Source organism: Vitis riparia, chromosome 2 (genome assembly GCF_004353265.1).
Source record: "Vitis riparia cultivar Riparia Gloire de Montpellier isolate 1030 chromosome 2, EGFV_Vit.rip_1.0, whole genome shotgun sequence".
Taxonomy (NCBI): Eukaryota; Viridiplantae; Streptophyta; class Magnoliopsida; order Vitales; family Vitaceae; genus Vitis; species Vitis riparia.
In genome coordinates this window covers 18,921,095-18,938,754 of record NC_048432.1, presented here as the reverse complement: position 1 = coordinate 18,938,754, position 17,660 = coordinate 18,921,095, and the positions used below count along the sequence as shown (strand labels likewise).

Sequence of the window (17,660 nt, the reverse complement as noted above, 5' to 3'; positions counted from 1 at the left end):
ATATGGATATATATATATATATATATATATATATATATATATATCACAATTTTAATTTTATAATAAAAAATGATAAAAATAAATAAATTTATAATGCATAAAATATATATATTCTACGTCTTAAGTTGTGATTAATATATCTTATATGAAAAAAAAATAAAAAATAAAAATGATAGTTAATATATCTCATCACTTATCTTATCTTATATTTTATTGAATATATGATAAGTGATAAAATAATTTATGATATTATATCAATAATCAAATATGAGATAAAATATTATATTATAATAAATAGAAAATGCATAGCATAAGATATGATATTTTTAAGTATTATATTCATTGAGCATGATATCCTAATGTTGCTTATTTAATGGGATATAATATGTTATATTATATTTATATTTATTTCATGAAATAAATAAAATAACATGAAATATATATTATTTTTCATTTTTAAAGTAAAAATTATATTATAGTTCAATTTTTTCATTTAAAAATGAAATTTCTCTTATATTTAACAATATTGATCATTAAAATATTTAAACTTTATAAATAAAAATTATAAATATAAATAATATTATTTTGTAAATAAATTTTTATTTATTTTTTAATCATAAATTTATTTTATAATAAAAAAAATTTGCTAAATAAGTATATAAAAAATAAAAAACTAATTAAAATAAATAAATTTATAATCCATAAGATGTACGTATCTCATATTTAGCACAAGATTAATATATATCCGATATAGAAGCACTATAAAAATAAAAAATAAAAAATAAAAGTGAATAATGTATCTCACCATTTAACCTATCCCTTTATTTGATTGAGTATATGATAAAATAAGTGATGAAATAATTTAATTTATCTCGCAACTAATTAAACATAAGATAAGATATAATATTTCATTTCTTATTTTATTACGTGTTATATCCGGTCAATCAAACATGACCTTAATGTATTGTTAAATGATTAATTAGCTTAAAATCTAAGTTATTAAATAATTGATTAATAATGTATATCAAGCCAATTAATTTTAAATTGTGATCCGATTTTATATCAAATCTTAAAGATTTTGAAATAATATAAGGTAAGTCCATATTCTTGTATTAACCAAAAGCTTATCCTAACCAGACCTAGTAGCGAATAAATTAGTCGAAATAAATTTTGAATATAATATAATTAGACATGTAAATGGCCCGGACGGGCGGGAGGCCAGTCTTGAGACAACGTAAAATATTATTTTCCATTCCAATGATTGATTATTTTACAAATATTAATAAAATAAAAACTTTTTCAGTCGGTTCGGGTTAAACCCAGATTTCAATGATTGGATCAGCCAATGGGTTGGGCTGAAGATTGAGAAAAACACCCAAGCCTTAGAGTCGTCGAGTAGGGCTCAGACTCGGGTCGGGTCAAGCTTCAGCTCGAAAATTTAAAACGAACCGCACTGGATTTTAGCCCATGAGTCAAATATATACTCCTAAGCACAGTATCCAAAAATACTTCTAATTTTATTTTTTTCAAAAAAAATTACATGGGATATTTCATTTGTTTGAAACACACTTCTAATTTTAAAAATAACGGATTTTTTAAAATAAATTTAATTTTGTAATGTAATAACAAGAATAAAAGACATCGGAAACAAAAAAAAATAACTTTGAAAAATTATATAAAGTGATATAATTGGAATCCGATGATGTGTCTATTTAATGATATTTACATTGTTAGATTCGGAGGATTCATACACATATACAACACATACATATTTAGATGCAACTTCCTTTATATGATTTATGAAATTATAGGGTCAAAATAGTGGGTACTCCTTATGGGCCCGAATAAATCTCTACATTAAAGTCAGGAATCAACTTTGATATTATTTATAATAATCTGCTCTTAATCATGTAGACATTATTTAAAACCGTGAGAACTCTTTGATGCAAAATGAATAATATTTACATAATAAAAAGGGAGAATTATGTTTTGAGGGTAGATGAGCCCCCAAATTAACAAAAGGTCCATATAACTTTTCAAATTGAGTTGAAGGATATGAAATAGTAACGGACAAATATACTATTTAAGAACACATATAAATATTTTATAAAATTAAGTTAAATAATTTTTTTTTTCAAAAATACTAAATTAAATAAAAGTGGTTTTCAAAAATATTAAATTAAATAAAACTATTTAAAAAAATATTAAATTAAATAAAATTTTTAAATATTAAATTAAATAAATTTATTTTAAAAAATATTAAATTAAATAAAAGTATTTTTAAAAAATATTAAATTACATAAAAGTATTTTTAAAAAATATTAAATTACATAAAAGTATTTTTAAAAAATATTAAATTAAATCAAAAATATTTTAAAAAAATATTGAATTAAATAAAAGTATTTTTCAAAAATATTAATTTTTTTCTTAAAATCAACAAAGGGCATTTTTGGAAATACTGAAGGATAATATTCTTCAACTCAATTTCCATATTTTCATTGAGTTTTGAACTCAATTTGAAGAGTTATACGGACCTTTTGTTAATTTGGGGGTCCATCTACCCCCAAAACATAATTCTCCCTAATAAAAAATGGGTTGTTAAAAAAATTAATAATAATTTTGGGTCTATAATAAAAAAAAAATTAAAATTATCAAAGATTTAATAGAGTAAATTGTTTTGAATAAAATTTTTGTCTAATAAAAAGGAAAATTATTTCCAATTCTCCAATTTTTAAGTTTAAAAAACCAACCTATAACTCGTTGCATATTTTTACGAAGAAGTTGCACTATTTATTTATTTAATTTTTTTTAAAATGTAGATTCAAAGAAAATTGTTCATTTTCATTAGAAGACTTAATTCCAAAAATAAAAATAAAATCAATCTAGATATCTCCCAGGAGACAGGATAAAGGGTAAGAATGGCCCGCACAAGAAGCATCTCTTCTTCATCTTTGCCACTTCATAGATTTGCAGGAAAAATAAAATAAAATTCTTCTAATATTCAACAAAATGATTCCTTGGTAGTTGATGGGTATTTTCAAACAACAGTTAATTAAACACCATAATCATTGTTCTTTATATTCCATTATGATGTCCCTTTATTTTCTTTTATTCATAATAATAATGATTTTAAAATAAATTTATCTCAAATGAAACGATACCGAAAATTCATATCCTTTGTATTTTATGAAAAATACTAAGATATCATGTTATTACCTATCAAACTTCAAATATAAGTTATTGAAAATATATGATAAAAATCTATTTGATAATGATTTTATAAAGCGTTTTTAATATTTTTAATACTTGAAAATTTTTATTGCTTAAGTATTAGAAAAATTAAAAACATTTTTAAAAATCATTGTCATATACACTATTATAATACAAATATATTAGATTAAAAAAAATTAAAAAACAAGACAAAACATAAATGAAGGTGACTAGAATTCAATAAGAACGTGATCCATATATGATATAAATGAATATGATTCATATATAAGATAATTTGAGAATTGCCGACACCCACGATGCCCCACCCCTCCCTTTTTTCTTTAAAATGAAAAAAATATTTAAAACTTTAAGTGCATTCAAAATAAAATATTTATAAATAAATAAAATATTATAATTTTGTATAACTTATTTGATTGGGAAGTACTTTTTATTGTTTTATATGTTAAAATGGTGAAATAAAAATTTAAATTAAATTATATTTTAAAATTAATTATATATATAATAAGAAAGGAGAAATGAGATATGGGGACAAAAGTCAAACTTGCAAGTTAAAAATAAAAAAATAAACTTGACTTTAACTTGTTTATTTCAATTTTAAATTCATTTTATAATCCACGAAGTAAAATGAGTACTTGAAAAAACCCGACTTATTATCTTCCCAAGTAACAGGACTTGAGTTGCACACATAACTTCATTTTATCGATGATCCGAAAAAATACAATTTGACATTGTAATGTGTCGTATACTTTTATTTCTTCTCGAGGTTGATACGAGGAGTCCTTTTCATTTCTCAAGAAGCAAACAGAAAAGTGAAGCCTGATTGGGACTACTTCAATGGTCCCGTTGCCCAATTGATTGAATTATTGTATTTGAACTCCACATGAAACTAATACCAAGTGGGTGTTTGGTTTATATTGGAGAATCGAAAGACTCGATGGGGTTTTGGTGGCTCATATGGATTTGGACAAGTGCCAATGGATGAGTTTTGAAAGTTCTTAAAATTTGTACATATGTGCCAAAATGTGAATTTTCCCTTAGTATTTAAGCGTCAAATACTAAATCATTATAATTTTACTAGAAATCAAATTAAAATAAACTAGTTTTCCTTAAATAAATAAAAAAATGTTTTTATCTTTGCATTTGTGGAAAGAGAAGATGCTAATCATTTCATTATTTTTATCACTTTGTTATGTGATAAATTATGGTTAAGATGTAATGACTTACTCTCAATCGTGTAGATATTGTTTGCTTTGAACTCAAAGAGGCTCTCACAACTTTAAAATGCGTCTGTAGGGCTACGAGGAGTCCATACTTGTATAACTTTCTCCTCTATCCGATGTGAAATGTCACAAACGCCCCCCATGCAGACACAACATCTTTGTTGTGTCATACGAGATTGTAGAGCTAAATAGACAAACACCCTTATAGAGCTAAACAAACCTTACACCGAGGTCAGGGATTGACTCTAATACCATTTATAACGATCCACACTCAATCGTGTAAATATTATCCGCTTTGGACCTAATGGAGTCCTCACTACTTTAAAACGAGTTTATAAGGTTAAGAGGAGTCTATACTTATACAGAGTTAGAAACTTTCCCCTTATTTGATGTGGGATGTCACAAAATGGATTCATCGTAACTCTGCAGATGTGTTTTAAAGTCGTGAGAGTCCCATTGGGTTTAAAGCGGACAATATCTACGCGGTTGTGAGTGGGTCATTACTAATGAAATCAGAATCGATCCTCAACCTCGGTGTTGGGTTTGTTTGGTTCCGTAGGGTGTTTGTCTATTTGGCCCTACAATCATATGGGATACAACGAGGACGTTGTGTTTGCATGAGAGGTATTTGTGACATCCCACATCGAACATAGGGGAAAGTTTCTGGCGCTATTTAAGTATGGATTCCTCGTAACCACATGTTTTAAAGTTGTGGGTCCAAAGCGGACAATATCTATACAGTTGGAAGCGGAGTCTTAAATAAGACATGAACAAACAATTGAGTTCAACAAATAAGAATAAATTTATAATTATTGGTCACAACATCGATTTTGATATGTATTGAAAAGTATGATCAATAAAGGCGCACCATTTATATATTTAGATTTTATTAATTTATCCCTTAATATTATTTTTTATATCTTAATCTCATTTCTTTATTCAAACATCTAGAATTTATTAGGTACTTTAAAAAATCAGGATAAAAAATCCGACATCTACCATGTCAGGACCATAAATTTTTGCAAATTATATTTAATTATTATTTGTCGTTTAAGTAAATAATCATCCCCGTGTTTGTATTTTTTCTCCAAAAAAACATTAATGTGGTTACATGACAAATATTAATTAAATATAAAATGTAATGTTGGTGGTTTTTATTTTATAGTAATTCACTTTTGTTTATTAATAAGTAGAAATATTTGATTAAAGAATAAAATAAATCTTAATTAAGAAAATAACATCTCATTCCATTTTTGTTTTCTTTTACTTTACATTCAAAATATGTATAGAGAATATTTTTGTAGAAAAAATTGTCGAGGCCTATTTGGAAATTGTTTTTTAAAATAGTTTTTTGTTTTTGAGAACAAAAAATACAAAAAATATGTTTCATAATTAAAAATTGTTTTCTATTTTCAAGAAATATTTTTTAATTGTTTTCACTTATTTTCTGATTACTATTTTAAAATATAGAATGATTAAAAATAAAACATTAGATATAAAAATTATTTTTAAAAATATTAAAAAATAGGTTTAAAACGTTTTAGGTTTTAAAACAAACTTTTGTATTACAAAATTCGAAGAACAATTTTTAAAAATTGTTTTAAAATTTTTTTTTTCGAAGTGTTTTAAAAAATAGTTACTAAATAGACCTTAATTTTTCAAGAATAGAGTTATTTTTCTAATTTAGATATTGTTTTCTTCATTTTAATTAAATAGTCTTAGAGTTTCCTTTGACAATGATTTGAGAAAATGTTTTTAAGTTTTTTAATACTTAAATTTTTTTGTCATTTAATTGTTAGATATATTAAAAACATTTTTTGGGATCACTACTAAACATAACTTAAATAAATTGGCAGTTTTTTTTTTTATTTTAAATTAAATACAAGCCTATTTTAGAAAAAAAAAATTTCATTTACTTTATTACTTCCATGCTATTGGTTAATACCAATTTTTTTTCTTTTCTTTTTAAAGAATTCCTATTATTAAATTACATTGAAATTTTTTAAAAAAGAAATTAATTAAAAAAAATGTAAGATAAACTTATTAAAAATGTAGGATTGTGTGTCTAACTCTTAGCAGGCAGAGAAAACTTTGAAGAAAAGAAAAAGAAATAAATGTAAATGCTCAACCCACTCGCTATGTGGACGCGTGGGCTTACTCTCCGCCCATCTCCATTCCAATTGGAGCGTGTTCCCACGCTCCACGGAGAGATTGTGGGTCCGACGTTTCTCCTCGGCCCAGACCAAAAAACATCTCTCTCCACACGCACGGCCCAAGGCCCACCCCCTTCATCTCTCTCTCTCTCCCTCTCTCCCTCTCTCCCTCTCTCTTATATCAGTGGGTTCTCTGTCTTCCAGAGCCCCTCTCTCTCTCTCTCTCAAACTTCCTCCCCCTCTCTCTCTAAAGGTTCCTCTCTCTCTCTCCCCTGCCGCCGCCTCGTTATGTCTCCGGTTGAACCGGACGTATTGGGAACCGCCATTGATCTTTCTCTGTAAAAGAGGGCTTGTCATTGTGGGGCAGTTTTGGGATAAACCCAGGAAAAGTCTTTATTGTCTTCCGTGTCTTCCGTTTCCCTTTGAATCTCTGGGGCCTTTTGATCAATTGTTAAAGACCCATTTGCGTAGAAAAGATATTTAGGTATGTTCTCATGAGTTCTCCAATCGATTTGTTTTTCTGGGGTGACATTATTTTTACATGGAAATATGTGGTATTCGAATTGGGTGTTCGTTGAATTTTTTCTTTTGGTTTTCGTGAGACGGATGTTCTTTTTTTTTTTTTTCCTTTTTTTTTTTAAAAAAAAAAATTGTAATCACCTTTCCTCCTTTATTTAATCGGTGAAATTTGTTTACCCTGTTTGGCCGCTGAGAAAATTGAGGAAATGGGGAGAAGTAAAATTCTGAAATCTTTCGTGTTTTCTTGTGGCAGTCAAATGGGTGAGCGGAAGTTTTTGTAAGTAACTGATTCAGCTGAGCCATGTAGTAGAATTAGGATTAGTGAAGCGGAAATTTTTGTTCTCTCTGGTCCCAAAGTGACGAAAAATCAAAGATTCAACGTTTATTTTCTCCATTTTCTAATACTTTCTCGGCTATCAAATGGGTGTATCTGTGCTTCATGTTCAACTTCTTGTGGAGTCGCCTCCGGATTCATATAGAAAAACTTGTTGTTTTCAGAATGTTCATTCTTCATCTATTTCTCTTAGCATCTGCTTATTTCTTCTTTTATATGGAAGTACAGGTGTGGCTCTTGCTTTTAGTTATTTTATTCATTCAAGTTGCCATGTCTATCAGTGAATTGAAATGATTTGAATGAGTCAAACTTGTTTTATTCTTTGGTTCACTTCTTTAATGCATGTTTTTCTACAAGTATTAAGTGATTTTTCTTAGTTTTTCTATTTTTTGTGGTTTTATTTTTAAATTTGTTGGTTCTGTCATGACTTGAGATTGGGTTCTGGTTTAATTTCTTTATTGAATATGAATATCTCATATAAATTGAAATGATCTGATCCCCTCCATGTACATTTTTTCACATTCAGGTACAGAAATGCATCATTTTGAACATAAAGTCAATTTACAGGTGTCTGCTTTGAGTGTATGATTCTTCTATATGTATTTTTTTTTTTTGTTTCTAATTGTCTTGTCAAACTTCTCAGCCATCCATAACAGATAACAGATAACGTCCATAAGTTTATTTGTGTTAAATGCCCGGTTTTATCATTATTTCTTCTGGTTATTAAGAATCTGATATGAACATATGCTATATTTTGATAATAATTAGTTTATCTGATAGATTATTTGGGCCTTTATCTGAATGTGATTTTGGGTTTCTTTTGTGGGTGATCTTGATTTCTTCATATGTACAGTGCTGTAGGAGAACTTGATTATGGAAGGGGAAACATCCTGGATTGACTACCAATTCGATGATAATAGAACACAAGTGCTTGATTTGCGAGTGTTTGATTTGTACCCGGAGCTCAGTGATGATGATAAGAGTGATAACAATCTCATTTCAATTGATTCAATCCTTCCTGATGATTTACTTGAACGAATTCTAGCGTTGCTGCCGATAGCTAGTATTTTCAAGGCAGCTGCTGTAAGTAGAAAATGGTGTGAGATAGTGCACTCTAGGAGATTCTTATGCAATGCTTCAAGGGTCTTGGTGCCGAAACCTTGGTACTTCATGTTCACCGGCTCTGATGAGCCAACTGGTTATGCCTATGACCCCATGGATCGGAAATGGTATAGCTTTCAACTCCCCCATATTGAGACATCCAGCTGGTTTATTGCTTCATCATATGGTTTAGTTTGCTTCATGGACAATGACAGCAGGAGTGAGCTATATGTTTGCAACCTAATTACCAAAGACCACAGGAAACTTGTGGAGCCTCCAGGCCAAAAATTCTCTGATTATAGTGCTCTTGCAATATCAGTGGACAGTCTATCACACAGCTACACTGTTGCAGTTGTAAAATCTAAGCAAATCCCTAATAATTTTGTTCAGTGGAATCTTTCAATCCATTGTTATTCTTCAGAAACTGGGATGTGGGTATCTCCTGTTATGGAACTGATGACAGGCTGGAGAGGAGGAGATGACAGTGTGATTTGTGATGGGGTATTGTACTTCCTGGTTCACTCTACAACTTTGACCGGGAACCAACATGCTTTGGCCACTTTTAATCTTTCTAGCAGACCTTCCAATGGTTTGTCAATTGATAGTTTTATCCCAGTACCTTGCTCCCTCACCTGTGGCAGGCTGATGAACATGAATGGTAAGCTTGTAATGGTGGGAGGAATTGGGAAACACGATCGGCCAGGTATAATTAAGGGGATTGGCATCTGGGCTCTCAAGGGGAGGGACTGGGAGGAGGTTTCTCGCATGCCTCACAGGTTTTTTCAAGGATTTGGTGAATTTGATGATGTTTTTGCAAGCAGTGGCTTTAATAGTCTTGTATACATTCAGAGCTATGGAGCCCCTGCTCTGCTTGTGTTTGACATGAACTTGAGACAGTGGAAGTGGTCACAAAAATGTCCTGTGACAAAGAGATTCCCCCTTCAGCTTTTTACTGGTTTTTGCTTTGAACCTCGGCTTGAAATTGCTCCCTAATTGTGCATCTTCAATTTTTAGATTCTCCCAGTGGTGCTGATAAATTTCAGTCCTCGCTGTCCTTGTTTCTTCAATTGTTTTCACATCCAAGTTTTGGATAAACAAGTTCACAAAAATGCTTTAGTGGTAGAAGTTGTTCATTCATGAGATTAACAATGTCTCTTTATATATCTGCATTGGCACTCTTAATTTCTTCACATGTTGGGAATTCTTTCCTTTGGATGCAGACTTGGAGGCAGGTGCTTGTTTTAACTCAAAACTCCCATCCCAAAGTTGGGCTTGACTTTATATCTCAACTCAATAATATGAAGTTCCATCTCTTTCTGTCTCAAGTTTGATATTGGTTCTAAATCTGATGATTGATTTTCTACGCACTTCAGAGCTATTTAGGTATGAGATAATAATCGTTCTGTGGCTAGTTGTCATGGTTGATTTTCTTGGAACTTCCAAGATATTTAGGTTTGGGATAGTGACTGTTAGTCGTGTGGTCTTGTTTCTTCAAAAGTGGATGCTATGCTATGTTCTCCTTGTGTATGATCCGGGGCATTACTCTCAAATGTAGGCGTTTATGACTTTATAATAAACAGAATATTTTATTATTTTTCCCTATAATTTGATCTGTTCATTGTGAAAGATGATAACAAGTGGTCCATGGAGCCATACTCGCCGGAATGCAGGACCCTCTTACCTTGGTTCGACCAGGTAATTCCCACTGTCGATCCTTGGGAAAATCTGAGCATTTTGAAGGAAGCTTTAAGAAGATGAAGACCACACACATTGAAGGGCCTCAAATGCAGCTTCTCCTTCAAGAGCCTGACAAAACCGACAGGTATCTAAATGATTTCAAATATGTTTGCCTACCATTGTTGACCTTTAAACAGTCCTGAGGAATCTGTAGGCGGGGCTTTAATTTTGGTGAATTTAAATCCATCCATGCATCCATCCTTACTCATTTCACAGAGCTTCAAAGTTGGTTGGTTGGTTGATTGGTTTGTTTTCAGTCGGGGGGATCTTCTCAGTGATATGCAAATGGTTCCTGTGTCAGAAGAAGTTAATACACTTAAAGCCAATGTAACCCTCCTAAATGTCCTCTACCAACTCATCTCCAGGCTATATTCTAATTGAATCCTTGTATGTAATAACAATGGACATTGCCATTTAAGGGGGTTCATAGAACCAGCCCCTCCAGGACTACTGTAATGCATGTAAAAATACCATTCACAGATATAATGCAGTTTTGTTCCAGACAGTTAAACCTGTACTTCCGAACCTTCTATTCAATGTGCCACCCCATAGGTTGGGGGGACCCTCTTGAATTGTCTCTTAATTTTCTTTACCTCTGGGTTCAGCAGGTATGCATGCACTGTCCACCAGGTCTCGAGATTTGAGAATTTTAGTCTACTCCATAAGTCGGGCTCTCTGAAAAAGGCAAGAAAAACAACGGAAAATTTTCAATCTGTACTGCAAAAAACTTTACCATGAATTCACTATGTTTGCATTCAAGAAACCACACCGGAATTGTCTGTCTTTGAATTCCAGAAAATTGTGGCATTAAAAGGCGAATGAAGTGGACGGGAACCGTACAGTATGTAAATTTGCTCATAAAACCAAGCTTGACCTCTATAAAGCCTATTGCCTCTACCGACAGAAATTCCTGGGCCACGATACCATGGACCATGGCCTCTGTTTTATGCTTTTTCCTCTTTGCTTTGTGTCTATGCTTTGGATGCATTACTGCAGCTGGGGTCATCCGTATACCTTCCCAATGCCCCAAACCTGTGAAAACTTACTATGGTGTTCACACCTATTGTCACTTCCTGGGACATTGGGAAATTAATAGGAGAGAGAAAGGACTTTTTTATGGAAAAATTGAAGATTTGGTCTTGGTTTCAAATCAAACTACATCATTGAAGGTAAAACCAAATTCTGGTATGGAATTTTTGGTAAAGATGAAAAATAGTAAAGATAAAAGAACAGTGTTCAGTCAATCAAATAATATCAGATAATCATGGGGAAGTTTAGAACTATAATCTGAGGACAGATGTGGACTCAATGGGACAGAGGTTTGGCAGGTGAGCTAGTTGGGTCCACGACATGTCATTGAATCAAAGCTCGCTAACTTTTCGGCTAGGAAATTTCAGAGCTGGAGGAGATCACAAAAGAAAAGACAATAGACAATTGAAGCAGACAACTGAATTGAAGATCCAAGAAACAGCAATTCCCAAAAGCAGAAGAGGAAAAACAAAAAGAGGAAACTTGAAGAGATGGAAAGTAAAGGAAGAGTTCTGGGAAGTGTGGAGAAGGAGAGAGAGGGAGAGTAGAGATGAAAAGAGGAGAAAAAAGTGAAGAAGGGATAGCAGAAAAGAAGGAAAATTTGGGGGTAAAGGTGAGAAAGAGTGTGTTGGTGGGGAAAAGAGCGGGGCCTAGTACTCCATCACCAGCATGGAGACTTGGGCCTGCGCAAGATAGCATCATTGTGAATAAAGGAGCTTCTATTTTCTCTGCTAGAAAGCTTGCTGCCACCCTCTGGGAAATTCACCACTTCCTTCCTCTTGCTAAAATGCACAGGGGTGGTGGTGGTGGTGGTCCTCCTCCCCCTCCTCCTCTTAAACTGCGCCACCGCCACCACCTCCACTACAGGGACAAGGGTCTTGATCTCCCCACCTTACTGGCTGACCCTTTTCCTACTTCTCCTGACCAGGTCCATTTCTCTCTCTTCTGGGTTTTTGGGTTTGCTCAATTTCCTTTCTTCTGTAGATGTTCTGGGTTCTTTTCACAGCTTTGATTCATCCTGTATCTGGGTCCGATCATGCTTGGATTATTATTATTGCTTGATGGGTTTATTTATTCCTTGATGAATTTTAATGGGTTCATTTTGTTTTCCTGTTTTTCTCTATTGTATTGATTCCTTTGTATCGATTAATTGATGGATTTATTTTATTTATGAATGTATGTGTTAATTTATTGTTTCTATAATGGATTAATTATTGTTTGATGGGTTCATTTTATTTCTCTGTTTTTCATTATATTGATGCATATGTTTTAGGTTATGGTGTCACCCTGCTGAAATTGGCTTTTGGAATTTTGAAGTTTTTTATTGGCCTTCACTAGAAACATTCTCATGGTATTCCATTGCCTTCTTTTGTTTGTTGGTTTGGGTTCTCTTTACAGCTTTGGCCCATCTTGTATTTGGGTAAGATCATGTGGATAATTATTTTTATGGGTTTCTTTTGTTTTTTTCCTTTTTCTATTGTACTGATGATTCATCGAACAGTTTTGTTTTATTTTGTGCACATGTGTGCTTCAGTTTATGGTGTTTCTTGTTCATCTGAAATTCTGAATTCGGTTTTAGAATGTTATAGGTTCCAATTGGCTTTCACTGAGCATGACCTTGCCATTCTCCATTTGGTTGCACAGAAAACAGAGAAGTATAGAAGGGAAACTTTGAATCTTGTGGTCTGTGTTGTTTTGGTTTCGAAAGCGATCAATTCATCTTAATTAGGTCAAACTGTTTTATTAGGCTTAGCTGACTGGAGGTTGTTGTTTTTTCAGGTCTTATGAAAAATGTGAAGGTTAAACTTTGTAATTCTTTTCGTTTCTATCTCTCTCTTCAATCAATTGAAGCATGAGGATTCTGATAAACCCTCTTTATTGTTCTCATTGGGTTGTTGCTGTAATTTGTTTCGGCAAATTTTCATGGCTGGTTTGTCTCATTTTCTTGCTTTTTCCCTAGTGTCCTTGTTGATCAAATTGTATTTCTTATATGCTATTTTACTTTCATGTTCTCATATGTCACCATTTTCATATACATGTTTTACCTGCTTGATTTTGAGAATATGCTGGAAAGCAAAAAATTTAAAATTTTGAGCCTATTATTTGGCACCCAAACAAACAGAATGCCTCCACCTGTCTGGCCCTAATATTACTGTCTCGCTTAGTTGTTGAAATTTCCATTTTCAAAGACAGCAAGAATATAAAACATCAAATTCAACATTTATATTTTTTTTCTTTTCCTTAATTTTCTCAACTGCTAGAGTGTCAGGTATCACTTTCATGGTTCATTCCTGTCTTGATAATTGTATCATTGTTGTTATTATTATTATTGATTCTGTTAGTGCTTCTGGATGCCTTCTGGCAGTTCACTGGTTGAAGATTTTTCGTAATTAATTTTCAAATTCGAATTGCTCCAATTTGCATGGTTAAATGAAACAGTTGGTGAAATGGGTGGGAGGTATAAGTTATTGGTATCTTTTTCAGACCTTGCCCCATCTAATGCTAAAGAAAACAAAACATATTATGTTATTAGGGTCTAAGATACTAATGTTTCCAGGCATCATGGGGAGATGGTGCTATACAAGTAGGGTGTTTTCTCATCTGCAACTAAATTTTCATTCATTCCCACTGCAGCCAGCAAGTGTGAGCAGTTTGCGGAGGCATGTTGCAACAACATTGATGCAACATCGTCGAGCAAATGAAAGGAACAGTCGTGCTCTGCAGCCTGTATCTCCTGCAAGTTATGGTAGTTCCTTGGAGGTGAGCATAATCATATATCAAGTTTCCTTGTGAATTTCTTAATAGGGAAAATATGATGAGGACAGGAGGAGGTGATTGCCTTATAAACTGATCTTTTTTTTTTTCCTTACGAACTCCTCTGAAGCTAATTATACTATAATCTAGTTCAAATAGATGGGACCAATTGACTCTTTTGGTGTCACGTATTTGGTAAAAGCATTGGACCAGCATTGGCTCAGACTGACTCTGGATTTTTTCCCATCCTATAATCCCAAAGGAATAGGTAAACAGGTTAATATAGGGAATATTCGTTCCATGGAAATTGGATTGATTCATTTCCTCCATCATCACTGACCTGCCCATTGTAGGAAATGGGAGGCTTCATCATAAATGATAGCATTGAAGCAAAGACCTTACATAGAACCCTCGAATTGAACTTTTACAATTCATGGTGGCGATTGACACCTATTTTCATTTACTCTTGTACATTTGTACCTTCAACCAGTTTGTAAGAGGCAATAAATTTTATGGAAGAAGCTTCATTGCCATGGAGGCAATTATCCAATAGCCTTTTCTTGGGCAGCAAATTGTTAATTGCTTTAGTATTTGTTAGTAAATCAAAAACATTGCTTATGAAACCCCCATAGTCCGTAGTCAACTTTGAACCCCAAATGGTGAAATGGAGCTCAAAAAGACATCAATTAATTTACATCCCTTCAATCTATAGCATGTTCTTATAGAACTTCATCCAAAAATGCCACGACTTTTTAACTTTTCTGTATGATACACGTGTACTCTCATTTTGTTGCTGTCTTGCTATTATGTATACAATCTAGTCACCAATTGCCCATCTACCGCAAAACCTTCTGTGCCGCCTACCTTTGCCTCTCATATATCTTCAGTTGCCTTTTTCTTGCAGGTGGGACCTTATAATCCTGCAGTCACTCCCACCAGTTCTTTAGACTTTAAGGGGGGGATCGGTGAATCAAGTTATAGCCTTAAAACATCAACAGATCTCTTAAAGGTATTGAATCGAATATGGAGCCTGGAAGAGCAGCATGCATCCAATGTATCACTAATCAAAGCACTGAAAATGGAGCTGGGTCATGCTCGTGCCAGGATTAAAAGGTTGCTTCGAGATCAGCAAGCAGAACGGCATGAAATAGATGATTTGATGAAGCAAGTTGAAGATAAACTGCTTAGGAAAAGTAGTAAGGAACAGGACCGAGTCAATTCTGCAGTTCAGTCTGTGAGGGATGAACTGGAGAACGAGAGAAAGTTGAGGAAACACTCAGAAAGCCTGCATCGCAAGTTAGCTCGCGAACTTTCTGAGGTAAAATCTTCTTTTTCTAATGCTTTGAAAGAGTTGGAAAAGGAGAGAAAATCACGGGAGCTGTTAGAAGACCTCTGTGATGAGTTTGCTAAGGGAATAAGAGATTACCAACAGGAAGTGCATGCCCTAAAACAAAAATCTGACAGTGACTGGGCTGGCAGGGCTGATCACGATCGTTTGATTCTCCATCTTTCTGAATCATGGCTTGATGAACGGATGCAGACAAAGCTAGTAGAAACTCAACTGGGTTCTGCAGAAAATAACCCAATACTGGACAAGTTAAGCTTTGAGATAGAGACATTCCTTCAAGCTAAACAAATGCATACTTCTAAGACTAATAGCAATATGTTGCCAAGAGAACCAACAAAGGAGAGATATCTACGCCGGAATTCTCTAGAATCCGTCCCTCTACATGATGCTGTGAGTGCACCTCAAGATGCAGGTGATGAAGAAGCTTCTGCCGGAAGTGATACAAATTGTTTCGAGCTAAACAAGCCAACCACCAGCAACTTCAAACCACATGGAGATGAACCTGAAGCTCATACTGATAGAATGATCAAATCAAAGAAAAAGCTTGTCCCCCATGAAAGGATCAAGGGTCGAAATCCATCCAGCTTGCAGGTGAAGTTTGAGGAACAGATGGCTCGGGCCATGGCCTGCAATGGAAACAAGACAACCCAGGTTGTGGACACAGATCAGCAGAGGAAAATCAGTGAAGGGATCCCCTTGGAAGCAAGCATCACCCCAAAACCTGAAAACTGTGAAGCTACAGAAGACAGATCTTATGAAAGAAAGATTAAACACGATGCAATAATCCAAGAGCCAAACTTAAACTACGATATCGATAGCCTGATAAGGAGCCAGTACTTGTCATCAGAAGCTGGCAACATACGTCCCGAGAATGACGATGACTGCTGTGAAGCTTCCTTTGGTAACTCTGCATGGAGAAGCCAAGGAAGTCCAGTACGTGAATGGATGGTGAAACTGACATCTCCAGATCTTGACATACCTGAGTCTTCTTCAAAATTGGCCCCCAAGGAGAACACTTTGAAGGCAAAACTACTTGAAGCAAGACTAAAGGGTAAGCGCTCAAGATTAAAGGCTACAAATACCAAAGGTTCCCTGTAGATTTATCAGTTTTGTTTTAAGTTAAAAAAGCTTCAAAGATGCTTAGTTATTAGGCTTATGGGTTCGGCTGGATCTGCCCTTTTCCCCTTTGAGATTTGTGTTTTTGGCTTACTGGGCTCTCAATCTGAATATTTGATGTGTTTGAATATATAGCTGTATCTTGAATTGTATATGCAGTAGTTTTACATAGCCATATATATATATATATATAGTGGATGGAGTTTGAACACTCATGATACCAACTTTTCTTAGGTAGAAATCTCTTTGTGCAATAGGATTTATGATATTTGGATCGTTACCTGCAGCTGTAACCTTTACCTCAGAAAAAAACCTAGGAAAGAAAATAAGAATGTCAAGGAGTTATATTTTCATGTTTGGTTTATTATAAAAAATATAAATGAATATCAAATTAAGTATAAATCCTTTTTTCTTTTTTATTCCTGGTATGAACACATGAAAAAAAATGAGGTGAAAATCGAAAGAAATGAAGTGAAAGTTGAAATGAATAAGGTTAAGCTATAAATCAATGGACCCATTTGTAAGGTACCTATTCAACTCAAAATATTCCAAGGACTCGTTTCTATTCATGTAAATATTATAGAAACATGTAAATATTATCTATCCTAAGCTCAAATGGTCCTTATAACTTTAAAATATATTCATATATTCATATATATCATCATAACAAACTCTCACACCAAGATTGAGGGGTGTCTATATGATTAATAGAAGTTTATACATATATAGTATCGAAAACTTTTTCGTCAATTTAATGTGAGATATCACGAGTATTATATGATAAGTAGTCTTCATACCTAACCCTTCAGTAACTAAACCCGATGTATAAGTCTTTTTCTATTTAAAATCATATTTGAAAGGGATTCAAATTGATTATGCATCATTAAGTTGTTTATTGGTGAGATCCAAAGGTAAAGACACAAGATTGATACTCAATTTGAATGCAAAATGAATAGGAAACTCCTTAATTTTCTTGTTTTTAAAACTTAAAGAAAAATTAAAATGAGATATTAAGGCTTTGTTGGGTAATTATTTTCAAAAACCATTTTTTGTTTTTAAAAATAGAAAATAATATATTTTCAAAGAATATTTTTTAGTTGTTTAAACTTGTTTTTTAA

The 17,660-nt window shown here is 32.9% G+C and overlaps 2 protein-coding genes across 8 annotated transcripts; both read left to right on the top strand.

The window, feature by feature from the left end:
- Positions 1–6,803: 6,803 nt before the first annotated feature.
- Positions 6,804–10,800, top strand: LOC117931281 (F-box/kelch-repeat protein At3g61590-like). 4 transcript variants are annotated; one of them, XR_004654013.1, is made up of 3 exons: positions 6,804–7,088; positions 8,311–10,380; positions 10,553–10,800. XR_004654013.1 is itself a non-coding variant. In XM_034852237.1 (3 exons), the coding sequence occupies exon 3, from the start codon at positions 8,331–8,333 to the stop codon at positions 9,549–9,551; it is 1,221 nt and encodes a 406-aa protein (XP_034708128.1). In that variant the 5' UTR covers positions 6,804–7,088; positions 7,984–8,039; positions 8,311–8,330; the 3' UTR covers positions 9,552–10,800. The 4 variants fall into 4 exon arrangements, 2 of the variants coding, with proteins under 2 accessions (XP_034708128.1, XP_034708114.1); XR_004654014.1 differs by having other exon boundaries at positions 10,512–10,800; XM_034852237.1 differs by adding an exon at positions 7,984–8,039 and having other exon boundaries at positions 8,311–10,800.
- Positions 10,301–16,753, top strand: LOC117931253 (uncharacterized protein At5g41620-like). Of its 4 annotated transcripts, none has more exons than XM_034852200.1 (4): positions 10,301–10,380; positions 10,904–12,252; positions 13,959–14,084; positions 14,983–16,713. In XM_034852200.1, the coding sequence occupies exons 2-4, from the start codon at positions 11,875–11,877 to the stop codon at positions 16,522–16,524; spliced, it is 2,046 nt and encodes a 681-aa protein (XP_034708091.1). In that variant the 5' UTR covers positions 10,301–10,380; positions 10,904–11,874; the 3' UTR covers positions 16,525–16,713. The 4 variants fall into 4 exon arrangements, with proteins under 4 accessions (XP_034708091.1, XP_034708083.1, XP_034708098.1 ...); XM_034852192.1 differs by having other exon boundaries at positions 10,307–10,380; positions 10,901–12,252; XM_034852207.1 differs by lacking the exon at positions 10,301–10,380 and adding an exon at positions 13,104–13,254 and having other exon boundaries at positions 12,167–12,252; positions 14,983–16,753.
- Positions 16,754–17,660: the final 907 nt, after the last annotated feature.